This window comes from Melitaea cinxia, chromosome 16 (genome assembly GCF_905220565.1).
Source record: "Melitaea cinxia chromosome 16, ilMelCinx1.1, whole genome shotgun sequence".
Taxonomy (NCBI): domain Eukaryota; kingdom Metazoa; phylum Arthropoda; class Insecta; order Lepidoptera; family Nymphalidae; genus Melitaea; species Melitaea cinxia.
In genome coordinates, this window is record NC_059409.1 from 7,062,238 (window position 1) to 7,085,476 (window position 23,239).

Below are 23,239 nucleotides of genomic sequence, written 5' to 3' on the forward strand. Positions count from 1 at the left end.
TGCAGTCAAAACACTTAGACCTTGGAGTAGCAGTGCAAATTTTTTTTTAAATGAGATAACTCCTTGCCTTATTGCCTCCACTGGTGACAAGAGGGCTGGTGCATTTTTTGCCTAGAGAATCGGCATAGCGATTCAACGGGGAAATGCTGCCAGCATTCTTAGCACAATTCCACGCGGACATGATTTATATCAAAACTATCTGTAAATATTTTGTGAATTGTAAATATGTATAATGTTTAATAGATTGAATTATATTATGTTACGTACAGCTTAAGAAACGACTGTTTTTCGGATAAGAACATAATTTCAGAAATATATTTTATAATTTCAAGTAAATAATCAGAGTTTTAATATTGTTATTACAATATTTAATATTTTAAACTGACATTTTACCACGATATGTGGTTGAAAATATTATAAAATGTCACTATATATTACTTTATGTAATTTTGTGTTACAAAACTTTAATACATCGAAGTGGAACCGATAATGACCTCGTTAACTTTCTCTTTTCGATGCTGACAAATTTCGAGTTGGTTTTAAGACATAATCTTAAGGAATTTCAAGGAAACAAGCAGATTTAAGATTTAACATAATTAATATATTTTTATCAATTTCAGAAGATGGTTTAACAATAATGTTTTTGCGAATTACAAAATATGTGGTTACAAAGCATTAAGTCGGTTAGTCGGTTGCTCTCGCTATTACCTCACAGTTGTGGATAATGCTAGTGAGGAATGAAGGATGATGATATCCAACAGATAATTTTTTTAAGCATTTTTCTTTTTCACCATCGAACTCTGTATATGTGAGTTACTTCCACTCGCAAAAATGAATAGAAAAACTGTATCGTCGATCAATTAATTTGTTTGTTTAATTTAAAAAATACTTACGTTAATAGGGTGTTTATGTAATTATTAATTTATATATCGGTTATAGGTGTTGGTTTTTTTAACACGGTATAATATGTTGATGTTTCGCATGGGTATGATTCTCGTCAGTATTAGTTATGCCTACGGGGTGTTGTACAACACTAAGCGTTGCGTAGACTGAAATGTCGAAAGAAAGTGAACGAAACGGTCGGTCATCAGTGTTCGAGACACCGTCGGCGAAACCTGTACTATTGACTACGTCCAACGCTTTATTTCGTAACCCTTATTTAGAAGGCACTAAAGATGTTTTCTTAGTTTTAAAAAATAAAAGTGAATTACAAAACTATAATTAAAATGGATTTATTGAGTGAAGCAAGTAGCGGTCCGAGAGTTTTGGCAGCTCGTCATATAAGTGCTGAGACATCATTGCCAGAAGTAAACAATGGGATTAATACAACATTATTGTGCCATAGTTATACCCTTCAGCCTGATTTCATCTCATATTTGTCAGGTAATATTATTGCGAATATGTTATGATTTCAAATAATCTGTAAGATAGAGTTTGAATAAAACCGTTGGTTCCGAAAAAAAGAACTATTTTTTTTTAAATTAATTTTACGAGACAAAAACTACACGAAGTTTAAAATTATTTTTAATTTTTGTGTTTTTAGGAACGACCCTAGGATATTTCCTAATTACAGATTGCTTAACTTTCCGTCTATTATTATTTGGTAGTTTTTAAAAATAATTGTGTTTGGTAATTTTTAAAAATAATTATGTTTGCTCGCAAACGAAAAAAAAACACGACTTCAATTACATAGACAAGCAATACAACGTAAGTAAACGAAAAAAATTAACAAACGTATTAGGCGTCACTACGAATTTCGAGGGTTTCCCTCGATTTCTCTGGGATTCCATCATCAGATCCTGGTTTCCTTATCATGGTATCACACCTTGGATATCTCCTTTTCAAAAAAAAGAATGATCAAAATCGGTTCATAAACGACAAAGTTAACCCCGAACATACATAATATATATATACATATAAATGCGATTAATACAACATTATTGTGCCATATGCCGTGTGGTTTCGGCCGAGTAGAATAGCACCACCCCTTTTCTTCCCGTGGGGGTCGTAAAAGGCGACCGAGGGATAAACCTGGCTCAAAATCATCAGGGTCCTAGAGAAGGAAAACTTCATTTGAAACCCGGAATAGGGTCTCCATCAAGCATTCGTGGTATAGCTCTGAAATGTGAAATACTCCAACAGACGAACTGGCTGGCCTTAGCCAGTGAGGTCGAGAGGGTGGTGCAGAGCTTAGGCAACTCTGCGTTTTCCTGAAGAGTGTCCCTAGGCGACACAGTGTCTGTCTGACACTGTCTAAATCGTCTGCAATAGACGGACTAAGGCCAATGATGATGATGACTGTGCCATAGTTATACCCTTCAGCCTGATCCCTGATGATGACCGTATATATATATATATATATATATATATATATATATATATATATATACGGTGTCATTGAGTAACCTCCTCCTTTTTTGAAGTCAGTAGTTACAAAACAAATGTTTCGTAATTTAAAAAAAATATTGTTTTATCCATTTATTAAGTACGGAGTATATAAATTTATTACTTCAAAATTAAAAAACCAAAAAACAATGAATAAATTATATCGAGTAAATAGGTACATAAAATATTTAAGAGCAGAGAAATATATCCTTGACTTTTTTAAGTTTGATGGATTTCCGTTTCGCGGCAGACTGGGTTATTGACATCAGGAAGAACGGAAAAGGTCGAAGGTAAACTATATAGGTACGTCAATTGTAAGTAATGGAAGAATTTCCTCTTAGCAAAATTAATGTGTGTCATTTGTATAAAACTTGTTGTATAATGTGTTTATTGAATACTTATTACTTAAAGCTAATTTTTCATTGCAACATTATACAAATATATTAATAGAGATTCATTTTTTTTGAAAAATAATGTAGATCGTAGGAATTTTGTAATAAAATTATTAGTATTTAATTTAAATTAGCAAAATGATGAATAGCAAATTATATGTGTTGTTCTAGAAGTTGTTATTTCGGGTTTGTTTGACTATACTAATATTACAAAACTGTGTTTTTTTAACATGCTACGCTATTTGTTATATGTACTGGCTCAATTTAAAAACTTGTTTACTTACTGAGACAAAAATTAGAAGAAATATTTTTTGAAAGGTAGTGATCCAGCTGAAATTATCGTTAATAGGTTACTTAGTTCCTGAAGGCTTACAAATATGATAGAGGTACTCAGATTGTTATGGAAAGAATGCTCACTGTGGTCAGTGTTTCCATGTAAATAGACATAATTGTGTAGCACTAAAGTAAATTGGTACGTAGTTCAAAGAACGAATAATTATTGGACGTCTAGGGATGCATTGCGGCATTACACCGTAAAACGTAATAAATATCTCATCAGTTAGTCAGACGATTTCGATCTGGTGGAGGAAGTCGCTAGCTTCGGGCAGAGTAAAACGGCGAGTGTTGAAAATCTATCTAAGAGTTATATGAGTATGTCCAGCATTTGAAAATCATCGGCTGACAATTACGATGACGACGACTCAAACCAGATATATTAGTTATTGGCACTAAAAGTGACCTTTATTTTATTTATATTTTTTTTTATCTTTAAATCTAACGTCTAGACAGCCATACTGGCTTACACAAAGCAGGTCATAATTATGGTCATGCTGGCAATGTCCTATCGTCCTGTTTGAGGTAATGTTACTGTTGATTAGCGCATAAACAAATACATAATACATATTCAGATTTTTTTATAGATAGACATGGTTTAGAAGCGTCAGTTCTGTTCTTAACTCTAGGCCTTTAAGATAGCATCCTAATAATGTATTTGACAAGTCCATCTTTGCTAATCGAAATGCAAAATTTTGGGTGTGAATACAAAGTAAAAATAAAATGTTTATTTTTTATTTCTGAACTAGCTGTGCCCCACGGTTTCACAAATATAATTTGAGGAAAAAAAATGCCTGTAGCCTTCCTCGGTAAATAGACTGTAAAACATAAAAATAATTTTATATTCGAACCAGTAGTTCCTGAGATCGAAATTAAACAAACAAATGGACTTTATGACTTTTTAATATTAGTATAAATTTTACTGTCACTGAGTATATTATATCTATATTTAGTCGTTTATATACCGCCCGACAAATTATGTAAGTAATTTATGTATTAATATCTGATACTAAATGGTTAAGCTTAACTTCTATTCGTAGAAGGTTAAATGATTCTATATGATGATTCTATCTCACTGTACTCACAAGTATTAATTATCCTTGCTCTTGATTTAATCTATTCTTGCTAAATTAACTTTTGCTACTTAAAGGATCTGACATCATAGTTACAAATAATGTTTAATTTTATTGGGTTTAATAAATCGTGTATGAAAAAAGCAACTATTGCAGTTACACAACTTACACACTGAATTTATTATATGGCCTCGCTCATAATATAAAATTATTTTTGCCTAAATATTTTAATGTTGGTATCTAGTAGGTACTATTTATTCAGGTACCAAAAAATATTTTCCGGAGACGTTAACATTGAATGTATGTAAGTTGTATTGAGGCAGGATGTAGATAGATCGTGAATAAAATTCTATTTTTAACCGACTTCAAAAAAAGAGGAGGTTCTCAATTCGACTGTATTTTTTATTTTTATTTTTTATGTTACTTCAGAACTTTTGACTGGGTGGACCAATTTCGACAATTTCTCTTTTAATCGAAAGGTGGTGTGTGTCATTTGGTCCCACTTAAATTTATTTGAGATCTAACAACAATTTTTCGAGTTATACCTATGTTATATCTAATAATGCGTTTATACTTCACTATTTTTTCGTCGACCTACGTTGTATTTATTAAACCGCATAACTTTTTACTGGGTGTACCGATTTTGATGATTTTTAATTTAATCGAAAGTTGATGATGTTGATTTATATTATTGATTTATCATGTGGTCACATCGAGATCATCGAGATCGGATAACAACGTTTTGAGTAATCTTTGATAACGCGTATTTACTTGACTATATGTTCGTCTACCTACGTTGTATTACTTGTCGATGTAATCGAAGTCGGTTTTTTTTCGTTTGCGAGCAAATACAATTATTTACGTGCCCGAAAAACGAAATCTCAAATTCATTAGTATTTTTTAAATTAATATTCGTAAAAAGCAAAATGTGTTAGAAGAAAATTCACAATAATATGTATATATATGCAAGATATAAAATAGCGTGTACCACTTAGGCATATAAAAACTTTCCTAGCAGTATTAATCATGGTCAAAACGCAACAATATTTACCACTTTTTTAACCGACTTCAAAAAAGGAGGAGGTTACTCAATTCGACCGTATATATATATATTTTTATGTATGTTCGGGGATAACTTCGTCGTTTATGAACTGATTTTGATAATTCTTTTTTTGTTGGAAAGGAGATATCCCAAGTGTGGTACACCATGATAAAGAAACCAGGATCTGATGTTGGAATCCCAGAGAAATCGAGGAAAACCCTTGAAAATCGTAGTGACGACTAGTGCGTTTATATTACTTGTCAATATAATTAAAGTGGGCTTTTTTCGTTTGCTAGCAAACAAAATTATTTTATTAAACAGCTTCAAAAAGGAGGAGGTTCTCAATTCAACTATATTTTTTAATGTATGCTACCTCATATCCTTTTGCTGGGTGTGTCGATTTTGATGATTCTTCTTTTAATTGAAAGCTGATGCTTGTCTTGTAGTCCTATTTAATTTGATCAAGCTCTGATAACAATTTTTTAAGTAATAAAATATTTTTTAAGTAATATTAAAGATAACGCGTATTTACTTGACTATTTTTTTCATCTATCTACGTTGTGTTACTGGTCCATATAGTTGAAGTCGGTTTTTTTCGTTTTGCAAACAACAAATCTATTTCGAGTAAGTTTGTGATCTTAGTGATTATAGTAAATCTGATAACGTTTATCATCATATTCCTGCCTTTATCCCACTTATGTAGGATCGGCACACCATGTTTTCCTCTTCCATTCGTCTCTATTATTCGTCACTTCAGCGGTTACTCCTTTCTTTCTCATATCGTCACTCACACAATCCATCCATCGCTTTTTCGGTCTGCCGATCACTCTTCGTCCTTTGACATTCATCCCTAATATTCTTTTACCAAGATAGCGTTCATCCCTCCTCATTACATGCCCATACCACGCTAACCTATTGCTCCTCATTTTCTCTGTCACGGGTGCTACTTTCAAACTTCTCCTTATATACTCATTTCTAATCCGATCTTTCCTCGTTACTCCATTAACGATTAACGTTCATGTATGAATGAAAAATTTATGCGTACAAATTTCAAATATTTCGTGATATTGTATTTATTAATAAATATTTAACACATAAAATTCATTAATTGTGGTCATAGACTTAATCCAAAGAAACAATGAATTTGACTGAGTTGTTTAAAGCACATATCTTTTAAACATGTGTTATCAATGAGAACATCGTGAGAAAATATGCATACCTATCTCGCTTGAAATCGTTTTAACAGATTGAATTCTTGAATTACTAGGAAAAGGTTTTAGTTAATCACACTGAAATAAAAGAATATTTTAAACATTTCTGTAAAAAAATATATTTTTTTGATAGAAGATAAATCTAATAGTTTGATAACACAACAACTATCTATTTACGTACATACCCGTAAATGTGTAATAGTTTGTATATATGTAGTAAAAACATTTAAAAAAATAATAAGTTGTGTTAGATATTTAGTTAATTATTATTTTAGATAACGACCACACACAGTGAGGTGTAACGTAAACACATAGATACAGTAACGAGTACGGTCATATTTTTATTTGTGTTTTTATTTTTTTGCAGTTTTGAAAACAAATGCATGGATTATAATATGGTCCTGTGGATTTGTAGTAGTGCTGACATTATGTCTTATTTATGTCCTAACATTGCGGTCTGCGCTACGCTACTGGAAGGACTCAGGCATAAGTGTAGCTATTGTTCTGGCTGTTTATCCAGTGAGTATAAATAAATAAATATCTTATAAAATACACAAACGGTCGTCTGTTCCTATGGTAAGCAACATAATGTTTGTGTAACGGGTTACAGACGACTGTTACAACTATTTTTTTTTTGATAATTATATATAAATACAAATATTACACCCAGACTCAGGCGGGAATCGAACCCGCAACCCGCCAACGGGCTAGTCAGATGTATGTATTGATGGGTGTATGATTTTGACCTGCTCATTAAAGTGTATTGTACCGATGATATGAACTAACACAAACATACTGTATAAATGCACGTTGCTCCACGTACAGACATACAATTTTTCTTTCTTCATTTTATCTCAAGAGCTAAATGCCTCCAAACCTTATTAATAATTGAAATCTGTCTAATGTTATACGTAGGATAAAAAACAGTCATAAAATGAGTACTTTGGCACTGATAGCTATTAAGTTGTTATCAATGCAAAAGTACATATACTTAGTAGTACAGTGAGTACAAGTATAAAAATAATTAGAATTAGAATTCCATTGAAAACAATAGGAATATTCACGAATGCCCATCATTGGTTAGTAGAAAATAGAAAATTTAGTGGTTGGTAGTGGCCAATTATAAAAATGTTCGACGTATCAATTATGCGGCACCCATGGTATACTTAACCCCTCGCAAGTGGCACACCTTTTTCCTGTAAGCATGAATTTGCCTAAAACATTGTTCATAACTCAAGCTTATTATTTCTATTTTGCTTATATAAGAGATTTGGTTAACGAACACATACCTAATAGTTATTTTTATAGCAGCTGCGGTAAAGTAAAAGGTCAACCTGACCCGTTATGGACCGAACATTCACGTAATAAAATGAATAAACGTAGATCACAATTGATCGATACTTAATTATGTAATTATGCTTTATATCCATCGCAACTTACAAAATAAAATTATAAATTAATACCATTTCAGATTGTGCAATAAAAGAGGTGATCTTAAGGCAGGTTAGCCGTTTTTTTCAGCCAACCCAAATTTATATAAAATAAAAAATTAGTACCAGACAAATCACATAATTTCAAAATAAAATTTTATGACACTTTTGATAAATTACTTGGCGTGGGTAGGCAAAAGCTTTTAAAGTCTTCATATGAGACAAGAATGATTATAATCATAAATTCTTCAAACGATTTAATCATGATTCTTGTTTTAACTACATTTTAGATTTTATGATCACCTTTACGGAAATTTTTCGGAACATACAGAAACTAACATTTAGTAAAACAATTATTAAATAGATTGTAATAAAAAAAATCGAGCATTGTTTTCAGTCCTAACGAAAAAATAAAAATTAAAAGGTATTTTAAACTCATTAGGCTTAAATTATTCAATTAGATAAGATTGGTACGTTAATTTCAATATTATTTTTATATTCACTTTGTAAATTACGAAAAGAACTAACAAAAGATACATTTATAAATTATCGACAGATATTTTGTTTTATACATATGTGAAACGGGATATTTACTAGATGACTGTTCCATAACTTGTGGGTCATTTTAAGTGCACATTTCTGCTGCACCCGTGTCCGCGTGTCAGCTTGTAATCTGCACTTTAAACATTTTTGTTAGATACAAGATAGATACAATAAAGAGTTCTTACATAATCATTTAAATAAATTACTTAAGTGATAAATTTGCCTTAAACTTACACTTTTTTATACAAAAAATAATTTAATTTGTAACACGGTGTTAACAGTGATTAGTATTGATTTCATTGTTATTTCGTTTACCGTCAGTATTTTCAAATAGTCGGACATTACCAAATACCCCAAGACGTTCAATATAATTATTTATTTAACGTTCCAGTCTAAAAGAAGCAAGCGGCAACAAACATCCTGGCCTTACAGTCTGTTAGTGACTAGTGCCATTATTGCATAAGTCGAGTCAGGCGTTTCGTAACAAAATGACTACGAACATTTCGCAATATTGTATAAGTATAGGGGTAGTCCATTAATCATATGATGTTTTTAGTAACCTTTAAAGCCCCTATCCCCCTTGGTAAAATGTGGTGAGGTTTTAGACTACCCCCACCCCTAAGCAATAATCGCGTGTATTTTTGTTGTGCAAAGTATATTAAAACTTTCAAAATATTATCTTTAATTACACGTATACCTAGTCTCATTAAATTTGGAAAAATTTAGCATCATGATACCAATTTTCAGATAGATGTCTATCAGTGTCAAGGTCTCACAGTGTTTGCTGGTTGTTTATTTGGTTTAGAAACCGCGCATTTAACGAAAAATAATTGCACGTTATAATGTCTCATTATAGCCCTCCTTGTTATATTTCGTGATATTTTCCGAACCCCTCTTTCCCTATCGAGCCTCATGTGGTTAACGGTTACCCTATATGTCAAATGCTAATTAATTATTTATGTACTTTTGAGTGAGGTAAGTTTGACGTGATTCTTAATGTATAAAAACACAGAGGGATATATCCTACTCAAAATCTGGAGCAGCCGGACCGGGGAAGTACCTTGAACTTACAGAAGATCGCAGCTAAATAGCTGCTGCTTTTAAGCAGTGTTGTGTTCCTGCGGTGAGAAAGGTGACCAAGCTCCCAAAGCTCCTGGGAGTGAATAGGGGTATGGTCGGCATCGCGCTAGCAGTGTTTTTGGTATTGCAGGCATCTCTAAACTACAGTAATCTCTTACCATCAGGTGGATCGTACGCATCTTTGACGATATAGTTGCATAAAAAAAGGCTAAAATCGCGGCCAACATTTGTATAGACTACATATTTCAACCCAGCTGCTGCTTTTCAATAAGGCGGCTGTGTGGTTATGGAAGTAATGAATATAGCCACCCCTTCTCATCCCGTGGGTGTCATAAGAGGCGACTAAAGGATAACACAGTTCCACTTCCACCTTGGAACTTAAAAACCGACCGATGGCGGAATAACAATCCAACTGCTGGCTTTGAAATACATAGGCCGAAGACGGGCAGCAGCGTCTTCGGTGCGACAAAGCCAGCCCTGCGTGGTGGCTATGGGCAACACATATGAGTTCAAACCATTTTTGGCGCGACTTGTGGAGGCCTATGTCCAGCAGTGGACTGCGACAGTCTGAAGTGTGTGTGAGTGATATTTCAACCCCATGATCGGATCTTACTAATATCACAAATAGACGCATTACTTAGATACCGGCTTAGATGACCGAAGATCAAACCTACCATCGCTAGTGCAATAACCAGTTCATATTATTTCGCTAACATGTCTTTAAACAAGCCTATGAACAGGTCCCAATGATTGTACCTTATGTGAACATTATATCACATGCCTACATGGCCTTATGTAATCTTTATGCGTTGCTTTAATTAAAAGTTGCTTGCTAGTTACTAACTGTATTTAACTAATTATTATTATTATTATAAAAATAAATAATGCTATAGTTAATGGTAATATGTATTAGACATACAATTTATATAACTTTTTCTTAGACATATTCATTCAAATACCGCAATGTCTATTTAGGCGGTTAGTTTAATTTTTAGAGTTTTTAAGTAAAGTAAATTAAGAAAAATTTGAATATTTACTAAAAGTAAATATCTTTAGTATTTTTTTGTCATTAAAACTTATCGTTCTTGACCCTAAGAAATAAGGCCGTGAGAATTTCATAATTCAACAATGAACCATTCATTTTAAAGTACGTATTTAGGTAATTATTTTCACTTAAATAAAAAATTAGCATTTAACAGAAACGGTTTGCTTACTTGAACCTTGTAAAAATTATTACGGCAATTATTTCAAGTCTCAAAATACTCTTACAAACTTTAAATAAAACAAAAAGAAACAAAATATTGAGTATATAATAATTGTATACGCATACAGTATGGGCGTGCATGCCTTTGATTCGAAAAGCTAAATATTATTAATAAAAATATTTAAAAATAATATCATAAAAGTACACTTAAATATATTAAACACGGAACGATCCTTTGCAATATCAAATATGTATGGCACGGCATCGACTACCCATCCGTTTAACTGTAATTCAGTTAAGGGCCGGTTTTTTGATCCGTAGTAAAAGTAGAGATAACTATTTCTCAAATTGACTATAGTTAAGTAAGTAAATTCTGAAAATTGAACTATTTCTGAACATGCTATTTTAATCTCTTTTAAATATTCATGGCAAAGTCGATAGTAGTATATATATTTAATATATTTTTAATATTTTCAGGTGGTTGCAGCAGCGGCATTACTTACTACTATTTTGCCTCGAGTTCGAATCCTGACTGAGGCTATAGCTCAGGAGGCTGTAATGGTTGCTATGTATCATTTTTATCTCATGCTCATAGCCGAGTGTGGCGGTGTAAATCAGATGATCAGGTGAGACTTTCTATAGGTGACCAGTAATAATAGTAATAATAATTAATCCAAATACAAATAAAAAGTATGTCACCTGATTTATATTTTTTCTTTATTTAGACGTTCGGAAGGGTCCCAGATGGAGACCAGGGTGTTACCATGCTGTTGCTGGCCTTGTTGCATTTTGCCAAGGCCACGAGTTCAAAAGTTAGTAAATACATTATTACTATGTACTCCTGTAGTACACTTGGTATTTTAACAGATAATGCTAAAAATATACTTCAATTAAGTATTGTCAACGATGTGATATTTTTTTAGATAATTTCATTGATACCCAAAAAAAGTCTCCATGGTTACATTTTTTAAATCATTCTTTTTATTTCAAGGACCGTTTTAAAAATGTAATTAATTGTAGATATATTTATACTCACTCCGTCATCTTTATTCACTATTACTCCCTAATTGCTGGGCGTATTCACTTAATTGAACATCTATGTATTGAAACTACTTGTACTTAATTGTCAACAAAAATTTAAAACATACTGTATAGTTAAATTGTTAATGTTTTAATTATTGTTGATAGTCCATCACAATTACGAAATAAAATTGTGTTTTTAACTAATGAACTGGTGATAGCATTTTCATGACAAAATAATTTCTCCATTTACGTTGATGAAAAAGTTTAATCCGTATAGTGACAACGGAAGTTCAATTTTTTTTGTACAATATTGTTTAATTTAGTCGTGATGTGATAAAGTACAGTAATGAAATATTTTTAAAGTACCCATAACTAATGAACTTGAATATATTTAACAAATATATTAGCTATTATTGCAGTACGTTTCCTATTAACATATTAAAAATTTCTGAACATAAAATACACAAAATTCCAACTGACGCACTCAGCAAATTTATATGTTTTTGTATATGATTATTTCTTACAAATATCGTGAATAAATAGCATTTTATAAATAATGTACATTACCTTGACATTGTAAATATCGCCATATGGATTTCAGGCAATCTGATAAATATCTTTATAACAATACAATTATAGTACGGGAAGCGACTTTGTTTTATACTATGAAATGGTTGTTAATTTGAAGGAGTAGTAATTAATTAATATTTAGATTTTTTTTTTTTTAAATATAAAACGCTGTCCCACTTAGATAAATTGCAGTATGGTACTGCTCTTGGGTACCTAAACTGAGCAGGTTAAACCGCAAGTTATTCGCAGCCGTCGGATCACGTCGAAGGCTTCATTCAATATTTCCTTCTACTGCCCACCAAAATTTCGTTAGCACAGTCACTCTTTCTACCATTCTTGACTATGCTGATACCTGTTATCTTGACTTCAAAGAAAAGCAATTGAATAAGCTTGAGCGCCTCCAGATTCTTTACATACGGTTCATATTTGGTCTCCGCAAATATGACCACGTCTCTAACTTTCGTAAGCAACTCAAGCGGCTCCCAATCCGTTCTCGCAGGAATACTCATATCCTCTCGTTGTTGTGTCCGCTTCGTGTTTCTTTGCAACACCCATGATCGGGCTCTTAATTCAAATCTGGTTCTTAAGATTCCACATCACACTTCATCGTTCCACGCTAACCCCTGCTCCGTAAGAACTGTTAAGCTCTGGAATTCTTTTGCTCTCTCTATAACAAGCTCAATCACTCTTTAGCTTCAAAAAGTATCTTAAGGCTCACTATTTGTCGCTAAATTCACCATGATTGTCTTTTCACCTTTAAATGATATAAATATGTATGAATTGTTTGTATTTATATATATGTATATGTGTATATGTAAGTGTATGTATGTATATATGTATTATTTTATATTATATTGTAATGTATTATAATTTATATAACAATTTTTGTTTAATTCACACTTTCTAACCGCTTTTCTATGCCCTGTCTTATACCCAAAGGTTTTCTGGAAGAAATCGATCTTTTAGCGATAAGACCGCCTTGTACATCTTTCTCTCGTTGTACTACTTTTGTTTGTATCTTTTAATGGTGTGCAATTAAAAATATTATTGTTATAATATTATTATTATTTTTATTTTTTCTATAATCTCGGCTAACAACCACTAAGCCGGGTAAAGTAGTCGATGACACGGGCCTAAGACAAAAATGTATATCAACGGGTTAGCTTTTTTACAGAGTGTTCTACAATGTATTTTAAAAGCGTTAGTTTGATAGTTTATATGAGTATTAGTCGTTAGTAAGATTGTTTGGGCTCACTTTGCAGAAATTTTCTTATCAATCTGCATTTGTTTAGAACTGCTGCTTTTTGTAATAATTGGTAAGGGCTCGCTGGTAATTTTAGTGTATGTAGAGACGTATGCAGTTTGGCAGGTATAACTCCTGTTGTAGAAATTACTATTGGGAGTATTGTTACTTTTTGTAAATGCCAAAATCGGGTTACTTCGTTTATTCTTATTATGTGATAAAAAAATCTAATCCTTGTTTTATAAAAAAAAAATGCAATAAGTTTATTGTGCGCTAGTCGATTATAGATGTGAGTTCATTCCACGAACATAAACTGTTACTATAATAATAATATTTTGATGTCACTATTTTACTGTGTCATCAGTATTTTTTTTATTAGAATTAGGAATTTTTTCCTAGTACTAAATGGATATTTTTTTTGATTTGCAATGACATACTACTCTTTTTAACCGACTTCAAAAAAAAAGGAGGGGGTTACTCAATTCGACCGTATATATTTTTTTAATTCAAGACTACATTTTCTAGGACAAAGGAACTTGAATCTAAAATGCTTTCTGTTTTAACTTACCTTCTAAGTCTTTAATTATAAAATATCTTTATTTATTTTCTATTTATTTATCCGTATTCATAAATTACAGCTTAAATATGACATAAAAAATTACATCTGTTACTATGATTTCAGAAAGAGTTTAGCTTGGTTGCGTTATCTGGTGCTACAGATGCCTGTAATCCAAGCTATCTTGTACATTATCATTTTAATTCTTTGGACTGAAGATATGGTAAGATAACATAACATTTTATAAAAAAACTAGTAAATGCGATAATTATTTATCCACTTACTCATTCTTAATAATGTCATGCTTCAAAGAAAATCAAATTCTTACGTTGTTGTGTCTTGATATAATATATATATATACACACACACACACACACATATATATATATATATATATATATATATATATATATATATATATATATATATATATATATATATATATATATATATTATCTTTTCGTTCAATTTTTTTTAAATAAGTACACAATGTGATATATTTTATGATTTAAAAAAATTAATTACAGATGTTATACTTAAATAGTTTCGTCTATCTTCAACCGTTCATAGCCGCATCAATATTATCGGGAGTATGGGGTGTTATAATGAGTGTAAAAGCAGCTGAGGCTACCGGAGCTACCCCCAAGCTTAGGTTTCTAGCGTTACAGCTAGTACTTTTGATTGTTAAGCTGCAATGTGGCTTTGCGAAAGTTATGCCGGAATTGTTTAATATTCCTTGCGTAATGGCTCTGCATCCTTCGGTATTTATAAATAGTAAGTATGTATTATATATACATAGTTATTAAAAAAAAAAAAATAAATCATATATGTAATTAGAAGCGTACATATTTGTTGCGTTTTGATGCAAAATCTATTAAACAAAAGTAATAAATAGCTTATATTAAATATCGCAAACCAGCTTTTATTCGTAATGACGTACCTACGCATGGAAATTTGAGTTATCATTCAATTTCATTTTTATTTTTCTATTTTCTGTATAGACAGAAAATTATCCACACAAAAATGCTAATGAAGTAATATATAAAAAATGAATAAATGAAATTATGTAGTATTAAATCGAATGGCCGATACATTAACAACATAACTGTCAGGCGTACACTTATATGAAGTTATTAAGATTTAAAAATTATTTTAATCGTATGTGTTTATGAAGATTGCAAGTTTTCCTAAATAAATAGATATAAATAAAAACTATTAGAAGGTCTGTTTATATTTGACGATAAAAAGAAGTTTACAAAATTTTGATAGCATGGGCCTACAGTGTTTTGATTGATAGTAAGATTAGAAATTTTAAAATGTACTTAGTAAAACGGTGACGAATATAAAGTTTTTCAAGGAAAATAAAATGTCACATTCCTATTTACCATAAAATAACAATATTGTAATGTCTATGTTGTGTCTTTACTTTTCAGTGATGCAAAACATCATAATGATTATTGAAATGTTGTTCTTGTCCATATGGGCGTGGCGATTGTACCGGGTACCACCAGAAAAGATGATGGACAAAGTACAGCATATAGTGATAGCCGTTTTAGAAGACAGTCTATCCAGTAATGAGAAATCAAAAGAAGCCGAGCAGAGTAGTTATAACATAAATATTAAACATGATGATTAAGAGGTCAATCACTAAGGAGTAGTAATTATTTTCTAAGTGTTTAAATTTTCAATAAAACATCTTTTAAACAATCTAATAATTAGAAGCTCGATTGATATTGTTTTGTGGACGTGTTCAGTTTGATTTTATTTTGTGCAATTATGTTTATGGTTTTAAGCTTTCTGTGAAAGATATTAGATAAAATTACGTACCTGAGTATATTTTTATGTTTATATTTGGTAAATAAAATTTTATGTCTTATAATAATATACTTTTTTATTCAAATTCCAATACTCGCTAATAGCTTACGTGATATACAAAGTAATACAAAAAACCGTTGGACCGACGATCTACGTAAGATTGCCGGTGTAGGCTGGATGAGGAATGCGGAAAACCGGGATGTCTGGCGCGAGCTTGGGGATGCCTACGTTCAGCAATGAACTGCGATAGGCTGAACTGACTGACTGACAAAAAACCATTACTCATTAGAAGTATCTTCGTTATTTTGTGATATATCTTCTGAATCTTCCGACGGTGTTTCGGAACGAGAATGTTCTGATCCATAAATATTATGAAGTTCTTCTAGTTTATAATGTATTTTAACACCTTTTGTTGCAGTTTTGTTCACTTTATTCACCAAAGACTTAGTTTGCTCTTCTAATCTCTTTAGACGTAGATCACGTGCAGCGAATCTAGCTTCGTGATCAATATCTCTGGATGATGACGGTTCTTCTAATCCAGCCGTAATGGTTTTTGCTGAATTTGTCGCCGTAGTCGTATTTTCTTCTTTGGGCGATTCAGTTTCATCCAGTAGACCTTTATTATAATGTGTATGTAAGTTATTCAATTTAGCCATTATTTCGTCGCTGGAACTAAGTGTACTAGATAGGTTTGTAACTACAGATGCACATTCTTTCTCTAAGCTTTCCAAGCGTTGGTCTTTCAATTGTAGACGTTCATTTTGGTTCTTAATACTTTCTAATATTGCACTAAAATCGATTTCAGTATTCGGTTCTAGTCTTTCTGAATTTTCAGATGGAAATTCTTCCAATTTTTTGTCTTTACATTCCGAATTTGTTGACTTTGCATTATTGTTGATTTTTTTGTTCGATGTTGTTGTTTCTGTGAGTTGATTTACAGTACTACAACTTGGATTATTTACGCATGTCGTACTTTTAGTATTTTCTGATAAACAATTTTCATTACCTTCGACTTCTATAAAACTACTTGAAATTGGTGCTAAATCAGTGTCGACTGTAGTGCATCTGTTGTTAATGTCGTTTACAGCGTTCTCACAATTAGTTAACTTTAGTTGGTTGATATTTACCTCGTTAGACGCAGCACTATCACCGATCAAATTTTCTGCTATGAGAATCTCTTCTAAGTATGAATCGTTTGCCGTATCGGCTGCTACGTCTTCAGTTTCATTGTTCAGTTTTATATTATTGAACACAGATTCACTATTGCACGAATCGGATACATCACATTCATGATTATCCTCTTGTGTATCTAAAGGAAGATCTGCCACATCTAACATATCACTTGCTGGATCTTCTCTTTCAGCAGCTAAATTAAAGTCTGTACTAGAGTCAACGATCGTTTCGAAAGATTTTTTAAATTTCTTTTTATATTTAACCTTTGTTTCTAAATATTCATTTTCATCGTTCGATTCTGATGTGTCAGAAGGCCTTTCGTCGCTGTAACCACTTTCAGCCGAATTATTGAAAGATGCTTGCTCTGGTTTCAGTTTTCTGTTTGAAAATTCAGTTCGCAGTTTTCGCCAGTCTTTTTCGGATTGTGAATTTTTCTCCCTAGCTTGTTCCCATTTTTCTCGACAATATTCAAGTTCTTCTTTCAACTCATTAAGTAACTTTCGTTTTTGTTGTAATTCATATTTCAAAATTTTTTCATGGGTATGCAACTGATGATGGTGACGCCGTAGTCTACCAACAACGTGCCATGTTTTACTTAATTCATTCGTAACAAGACAGAGTCTTCTTTCTTGTTCTCCTAAACGTGACTCCAGGTGCGTATTGAGCTGTTTCATACGGTTTACTTCTTTAATCAAAGTTAGTTTTTCAAGAATTAAATCCTGTAAAAGTAATTTAATTTTAATGTACATTGGCATTAATGAAAAAAAAAAAAACCACGTGAAGTTGGCAGTACACCAAAGCAATGAGATGTACGTAATTCTATTTATAGAAATTTCAATTGTTTGTCAAGAAAATATTTTTGTTTTTTGAAACAATTTCGGAATTTATCATGAGTCATATTTCTACTATATAGATTAGTGATTTTTTAATGCACTGATAAAATTATTATTTACCTTGAGTCTTATATAAGTTTGACTAACGCTTGGCACAAGTACTGGTCCCGATTTTGTTTCAACTGACTTGTAACAAGTTGTTACTTTTTCGACAGTATTAGTTTCAGCTTCGCTTTGATGACTCAATAATTCCATTAGAACTCGCCAGACTTTCGGTAGATTTTCAACTATTTCTTCAGGCGTAGTACTAAGCGAGGCTTGTGTTTCTATATAAAAAAGAGATTATTAGTTTTTGTTTGATGCACCACTTCCTGTCAATGCAGTTTTGCGCTATTTTTTTTTATTCAAGCATAACTATAAGTCTCAATAATACTACTTATTTTAATATTAAAAGTAAAGTATTAAAATTTTTGTATGAAAAGTACGTAAGTAATTTTTAAATGAATTGTCATATTAGATCGACGTCAATGGCAATTTATCATGTTTTTATTATGAAAACATACTAAGAATATGTCGTAGGAGTTAAATAAACATAAAGGTGAATAAAACTGTGACTTTAAAATAAACAACCTTTTATCTCTGAAGCTGTTTCGTTACTTGAAGTTGTTTGATCGCATATATTTGTTTCACTATTGTCTTTCTCGTCTATTTGGTTGACTAATTCCAATAATAGTTTCGGTAGTTCCGTCGATACTTCTGAACCATTCTCTTTTTCTGCCATTTGTGTAAGTAAACCATGATTTTCTTCGAGGCGATGTACAAGTTTATCTAAATCTTGCTTATTTTTGTAGCCTAGCAATACTTGCGAAAATAGCTGTGAATTTTAATACAGTAATTTAAGTTAAGCTCGTTTAACTAAAAAATTCGCGCTGTAATATCCCAATTTTGGGCAAAGGCCCCTTTCCCCATGTAGGAGAAGGATCAGAGATTAATCCACCATGCTGCTCCAATGCGGGTTGGCGGATATATTCCCTATTATGAGTAACGATCGCTATCAGGTGTAAGTGATAACAACCGGGACCGACGGCTTAACGTGCTCTCCAAGGCACGGTGGGGAGACCTACAAGGACTGCACAAACACCCAGACCACGACAAACAACTGTATGGCCAATACAAATGTTTGTCATGTGTGGGGATCGAACCCGCAACCGCCAGCGCAACAGGTACAATTCATGTCTGTAACCGTTGCGCCAACGCGACGTCTACTAACAAAAAAATTCAAACCTTACAAATATATCCTTTTACACTTACTTTATTAATTACTAACATTTCAGCCTTTAAGCCTCGCGTCTCTTCGCGACACGATGATATTACGTTATTTTTATCCAGTATTGTTTCTTCTAAATCACAAACCTTAACTTCAAGTTGTTCAACTTTCTGGCCGAGGTCTTTAGATCTAGAATTTAATAACAATGATTACTTAGGTTACACATAACATACAAATTTTTTCGCAACTTTTTCATGGTTAAGAGATATCGAGTTAGAGAGTTATCTGCATATTAAATTGAAGATCTAATCAAATTTTAGTTTTAACAGTAATCTTCTGCAGGTGATTTATGTAATTCCACTTTTTGATGTGTTGCAGGTCGTGAACAAAAAAAAATCGAACTTAACATTGGTACGGTAGATACACGAAAAATGTTCATGTAGTGCTTTAAATAAATGTACCTTATTTAAACAGTACACAAGCTTACTTATTTTGCTCAGCCTCAAGAAGCAGTTTTTGCTCTTCTAGATCCCTAGTGAGTGCCTGTCTTGAAACATCCGCTAATCTAGCTCTCTCTTCGTATAAACCACGTAATGTCCGGATATTTTGTAACTGGCGTTCGTATTCTTGTCTCAAATCGGCTGACAACATGTTTGTTTCCCTATCAGCAAGAGACTGTTCGATTTCCTTCAGCTTGTTTTTCAACTGTAATTAAAAACGATTTCTTACACGTATCCTAACTTTTAACACTTGTTTATGGTTAGTTATATGTATTTTGTATCAGACAAAAAAGTCAATTACTATAAGTTTCTATATTGAAAGTTATTACTGAATTATATTTCAGTTATTGTCAAGGTCTAATTAAGGAATGAAAATGTTTTGTTTATCAAACAAAAGCTGGAAGTATTTTGGCGGGTCGTCAAGTCCATGTGCCAAAGGAAAACACCGGCAATGCTGCGACGTATTATCGCGGTCTCTGACCGATGAAAGTACTTACTTAAGCAGGTCGTTGCCTTTAAAAGTGAGCGAAGCAATGAGCTCTAATATTTAACAGCAATTCTTTCTTTGATAAGCAACTAATATCTATTGATAAGTCCTTATTTAAAATTTAAAAGTGAAGACTGTTATAATAATTTAAACAAATATGACATAAATATACCTAAGAGTATTTAGATGGTTTTTATATTTTTAATTTAGCGTTCATTAATTCACCTAGAAAAATCTGCGCACAAAAATTCCTATTAATTCAATACTTATTAGAAATTAATGTTAAATTTGTTTTTAAATAGACGATAAACTCGACGTACTTGTATGTAAATGTTAATTATTATACAATATTTTGGTCTATCAGTAAAATATGATAAAAAAAAGTATCTGCCTGATGTCATAAAAAGCGAAACATGTCATAAAATGATTTTATATATTTTTAACCAACCTCATTCAATTGTTGCTCGCGAAGACCGATTAATGTCTTGCTAACTGTTATTACTTCTTTAAGTGCGTTCACTTGCTTTATGGACTCCGTATTTTGTGCACTTAATTCTGCAATATCCGTATAAGCTGCTTGTAGCGCATGGTTTGAATTTGCTAAATCACACCTTAGTTTATTGTTATTTGATTTTAATTTATCTATTTCTGTTCTCATTTGAGAAATAGACTCTGCGATATACGATTTCTCTTCAGAATTTTCAATACTTTCCGGTATGTCAATGTTGTTTTTTATTAACAATTCCCGAAGAAGTTTATTTGTTTCACACAACTGTAATTTAGATTCTTTTTCTTCACGTAAAGCACTCTCTAAATCTTTTTTTTCAGTTCTATGTCGAGCTAATATTTCCTTTCTTTGTTCACGTTTTATGCTCAATTGTTTTCTAAATTCATTCATTTCTCTTTCTTTATTCTTTGAACGAGTGTCTTCATCATCACTTATTGTATCATGGAACTGTTCTTCAGTGATTGGATCATCATTCATGTTGACGTTTTCCATTGTTTCAATTTCGCTTAGTAAGCTTTGAAATGTTGAAGCGTTACTCTCAGTCGAGGCACCACTGATGAAATTTCCCATTTTGGAAGACTTTTATAATCAACGAACTAATTTTATACGCAAATTGACCAATATACTTTTAAAAGACAAAGGAGTGTCGAGAGTTGGATCAGCATTAGTATGAGGTTGCGTTCCCGAAATAGAACTCCCGTCAGATCCAGACGTGTGTTGACGCTCAAACTAAACGCAATATTGCCGAGCAAGCTTGTCTTCGACTACGAACTCTGTCAATTATTTATTTTTATCAAGCTATTTCAGGCGTGGGTATCTCTTGAGAAAATGTGTAATGCGTACCATGAGAATGGCCTTCCGTTTTAAAACTTCTGAGAAAATAATAATAAGAGGTATAAATACGTATACCTATTTATAAGGTATTAATAGTCGGCCAAAAATTGTGCAATTGGATGCCTACAAAAGAAGTTTAGTCAAAAATGATATACTCACTATCTGTACGAACATTTTAACCCACTTCAAAAAGTAGATATTTCAAGTATTATTGAGAATTTATGTTACAGGTACATAAATTTATTTATATTAAAAAAAATCCAAAACTGTTAAGTACTCACTTTTTATCTATATACAAATTAATAAAATTGAAGTGCCTGTTTGTAACATTAAAATAACCGCTTCTTACTAAATTCATATGTACGTACACGGTACATATATCAAAATAATACTTTTTGGAATTTTTGCGTGTCTGCCTGTGTGTCTGTCTGTTTGTTTCGGCCAATCTCTGAAACAGCTGGCAGATACCCAATGTAACAAGGACTAACTTACGTTACTTTTATCTTAGTTTTTTTTTTATGTTAAAACTGCGAACTGAACAATAACTATTTTGTTAAATTCCACGCGGACGAAGTCTAAGTGTCTATGTAAAAATGGTCAAATAAAAGTAGGTATATTATCGATACCTTAGTTGTATTCATTTCTTAAATGTAGTATTGTGATTTTTTTATTTAAGTGTCTAAAATAAAGTGACATAATCAAAATGAAAAGAAAGTAAGAAATTTATTAATTGCTTTTTATAAATTACACAATTTCGATAGCTGCACTTTTTTAAAATATACATACCAATATTACCTATCGGATTTCTTAGTTGTTGTTGTGAAAATTATTTTCATAAACTGTTGCCAAAAATTGAAAAAATTGTATGAGAGTCTAAGGAAAAGACGTATTGCTTCACTGTATCAAAAGTAATTGTAATTTAAGCCTTGTTTTTTGAATGACAGTGGGAGAGAGAAATGACTGCATTACTAGTAAGTTAATAAATAGTTAAGTAATAATTAATTAATTCTAAAAATGGTGAATAACAGAACTGTCTGAAGTAAGATATTTTATTCAAATGATGGCATTGTTGGCACTTTCTGAATCACAATGTCGAATTTGAAGTAGGTATATACTTTAACGGCGAGTCTTCCCATTTAATAGCCCGTTTTTATTAAGATGCTCTTGGTTAATTAATCATTTAATATTGATGTGATTGATTGATATCAGTTGATATAGGATATAGGTATGTAGAATATTTCATATTGCTGGACGTTGCGAAAGCCTCTTACAGTATTCCTGTTGAGACGATTGTGGAGGCACTAAAGTTTCATGCAGTGTCCCACTATCTCCAGAGGCTGTTGGCTGTTGGATGCATATCTTCGTGAGAGAGAGGTCCTGTGGGAGGAGGGCGATGCACGAAGGTATCAACGTCGCGTCGGCTGCGGTGTCCCACAGGGCTCTTTGTTGGAACCGACATTGTGGAACGTCGGCTTCGGCTGGTTGCTGAGGGCACCTTTACCGCCTGTGCTGAGGGTTATATGCTATGCAGATGATACCTTGCTGATAACCCGAGCGAGAGCTTCGAGGAGACGGCCCGCCTAGCAGAAGTCGGTGTGTCACTGACGGCCGACTTCATCGTAATGTTGAGTCTGAGGGTATATTTATCTATACAAAACAGAGGCTCTCCTTTTTTATGGTCCACGCAGAGCCCCTCGTCGAGGTACATGGATCGTCATCCAGGGTATGGAAGTAGGG

The 23,239-nt window shown here is 32.3% G+C and overlaps 2 protein-coding genes across 2 annotated transcripts; one reads left to right on the plus strand and one right to left on the minus strand.

Moving 5' to 3' along the window:
• Nucleotides 1–989: 989 nt before the first annotated feature.
• Nucleotides 990–15,967, plus strand: LOC123661092 (organic solute transporter alpha-like protein). Its single transcript, XM_045596095.1, has 7 exons — nt 990–1,383; nt 6,804–6,955; nt 11,171–11,319; nt 11,419–11,505; nt 14,212–14,308; nt 14,613–14,859; nt 15,519–15,967. Exons 1-7 carry the CDS (start codon nt 1,227–1,229, stop codon nt 15,719–15,721), a joined length of 1,092 nt encoding a protein of 363 aa, XP_045452051.1. The 5' UTR covers nt 990–1,226; the 3' UTR covers nt 15,722–15,967.
• On the minus strand, nt 15,959–21,461 carry LOC123661091 (myosin-9-like). The gene is made up of 6 exons (XM_045596094.1): nt 20,609–21,461; nt 19,661–19,878; nt 19,218–19,362; nt 18,537–18,780; nt 18,027–18,232; nt 15,959–17,792 (listed from the first exon to the last, which is right to left on the minus strand). Exons 1-6 carry the CDS (start codon nt 21,236–21,238, stop codon nt 16,179–16,181), a joined length of 3,057 nt encoding a protein of 1,018 aa, XP_045452050.1. The 5' UTR covers nt 21,239–21,461; the 3' UTR covers nt 15,959–16,178.
• Nucleotides 21,462–23,239: the final 1,778 nt, after the last annotated feature.

What these genes read in the sequence shown, in the direction of transcription:
- LOC123661092 (XM_045596095.1), top strand. Translation starts at nt 1,227, where the DNA reads ATGGATTTATTGAGTGAAGCAAGTAGCGGTCCGAGAGTTTTGGCAGCT. An exon ending in TTTCATCTCATATTTGTCAG is followed by an intron (nt 1,384 to 6,803) that starts GTAATATTATTG and finishes ATTTTTTTGCAG; the next exon opens with TTTTGAAAACAAATGCATGG. An exon ending in TTGTTCTGGCTGTTTATCCA is followed by an intron (nt 6,956 to 11,170) that starts GTGAGTATAAAT and finishes TAATATTTTCAG; the next exon opens with GTGGTTGCAGCAGCGGCATT.
- LOC123661091 (XM_045596094.1), bottom strand. Translation starts at nt 21,238, where the DNA reads ATGGGAAATTTCATCAGTGGTGCCTCGACTGAGAGTAACGCTTCAACA. An exon ending in GCGAGCAACAATTGAATGAG is followed by an intron (nt 19,879 to 20,608) that starts GTTGGTTAAAAA and finishes TTTTAATTACAG; the next exon opens with TTGAAAAACAAGCTGAAGGA. An exon ending in AAATGTTAGTAATTAATAAA is followed by an intron (nt 18,781 to 19,217) that starts GTAAGTGTAAAA and finishes TAAAATTCACAG; the next exon opens with CTATTTTCGCAAGTATTGCT.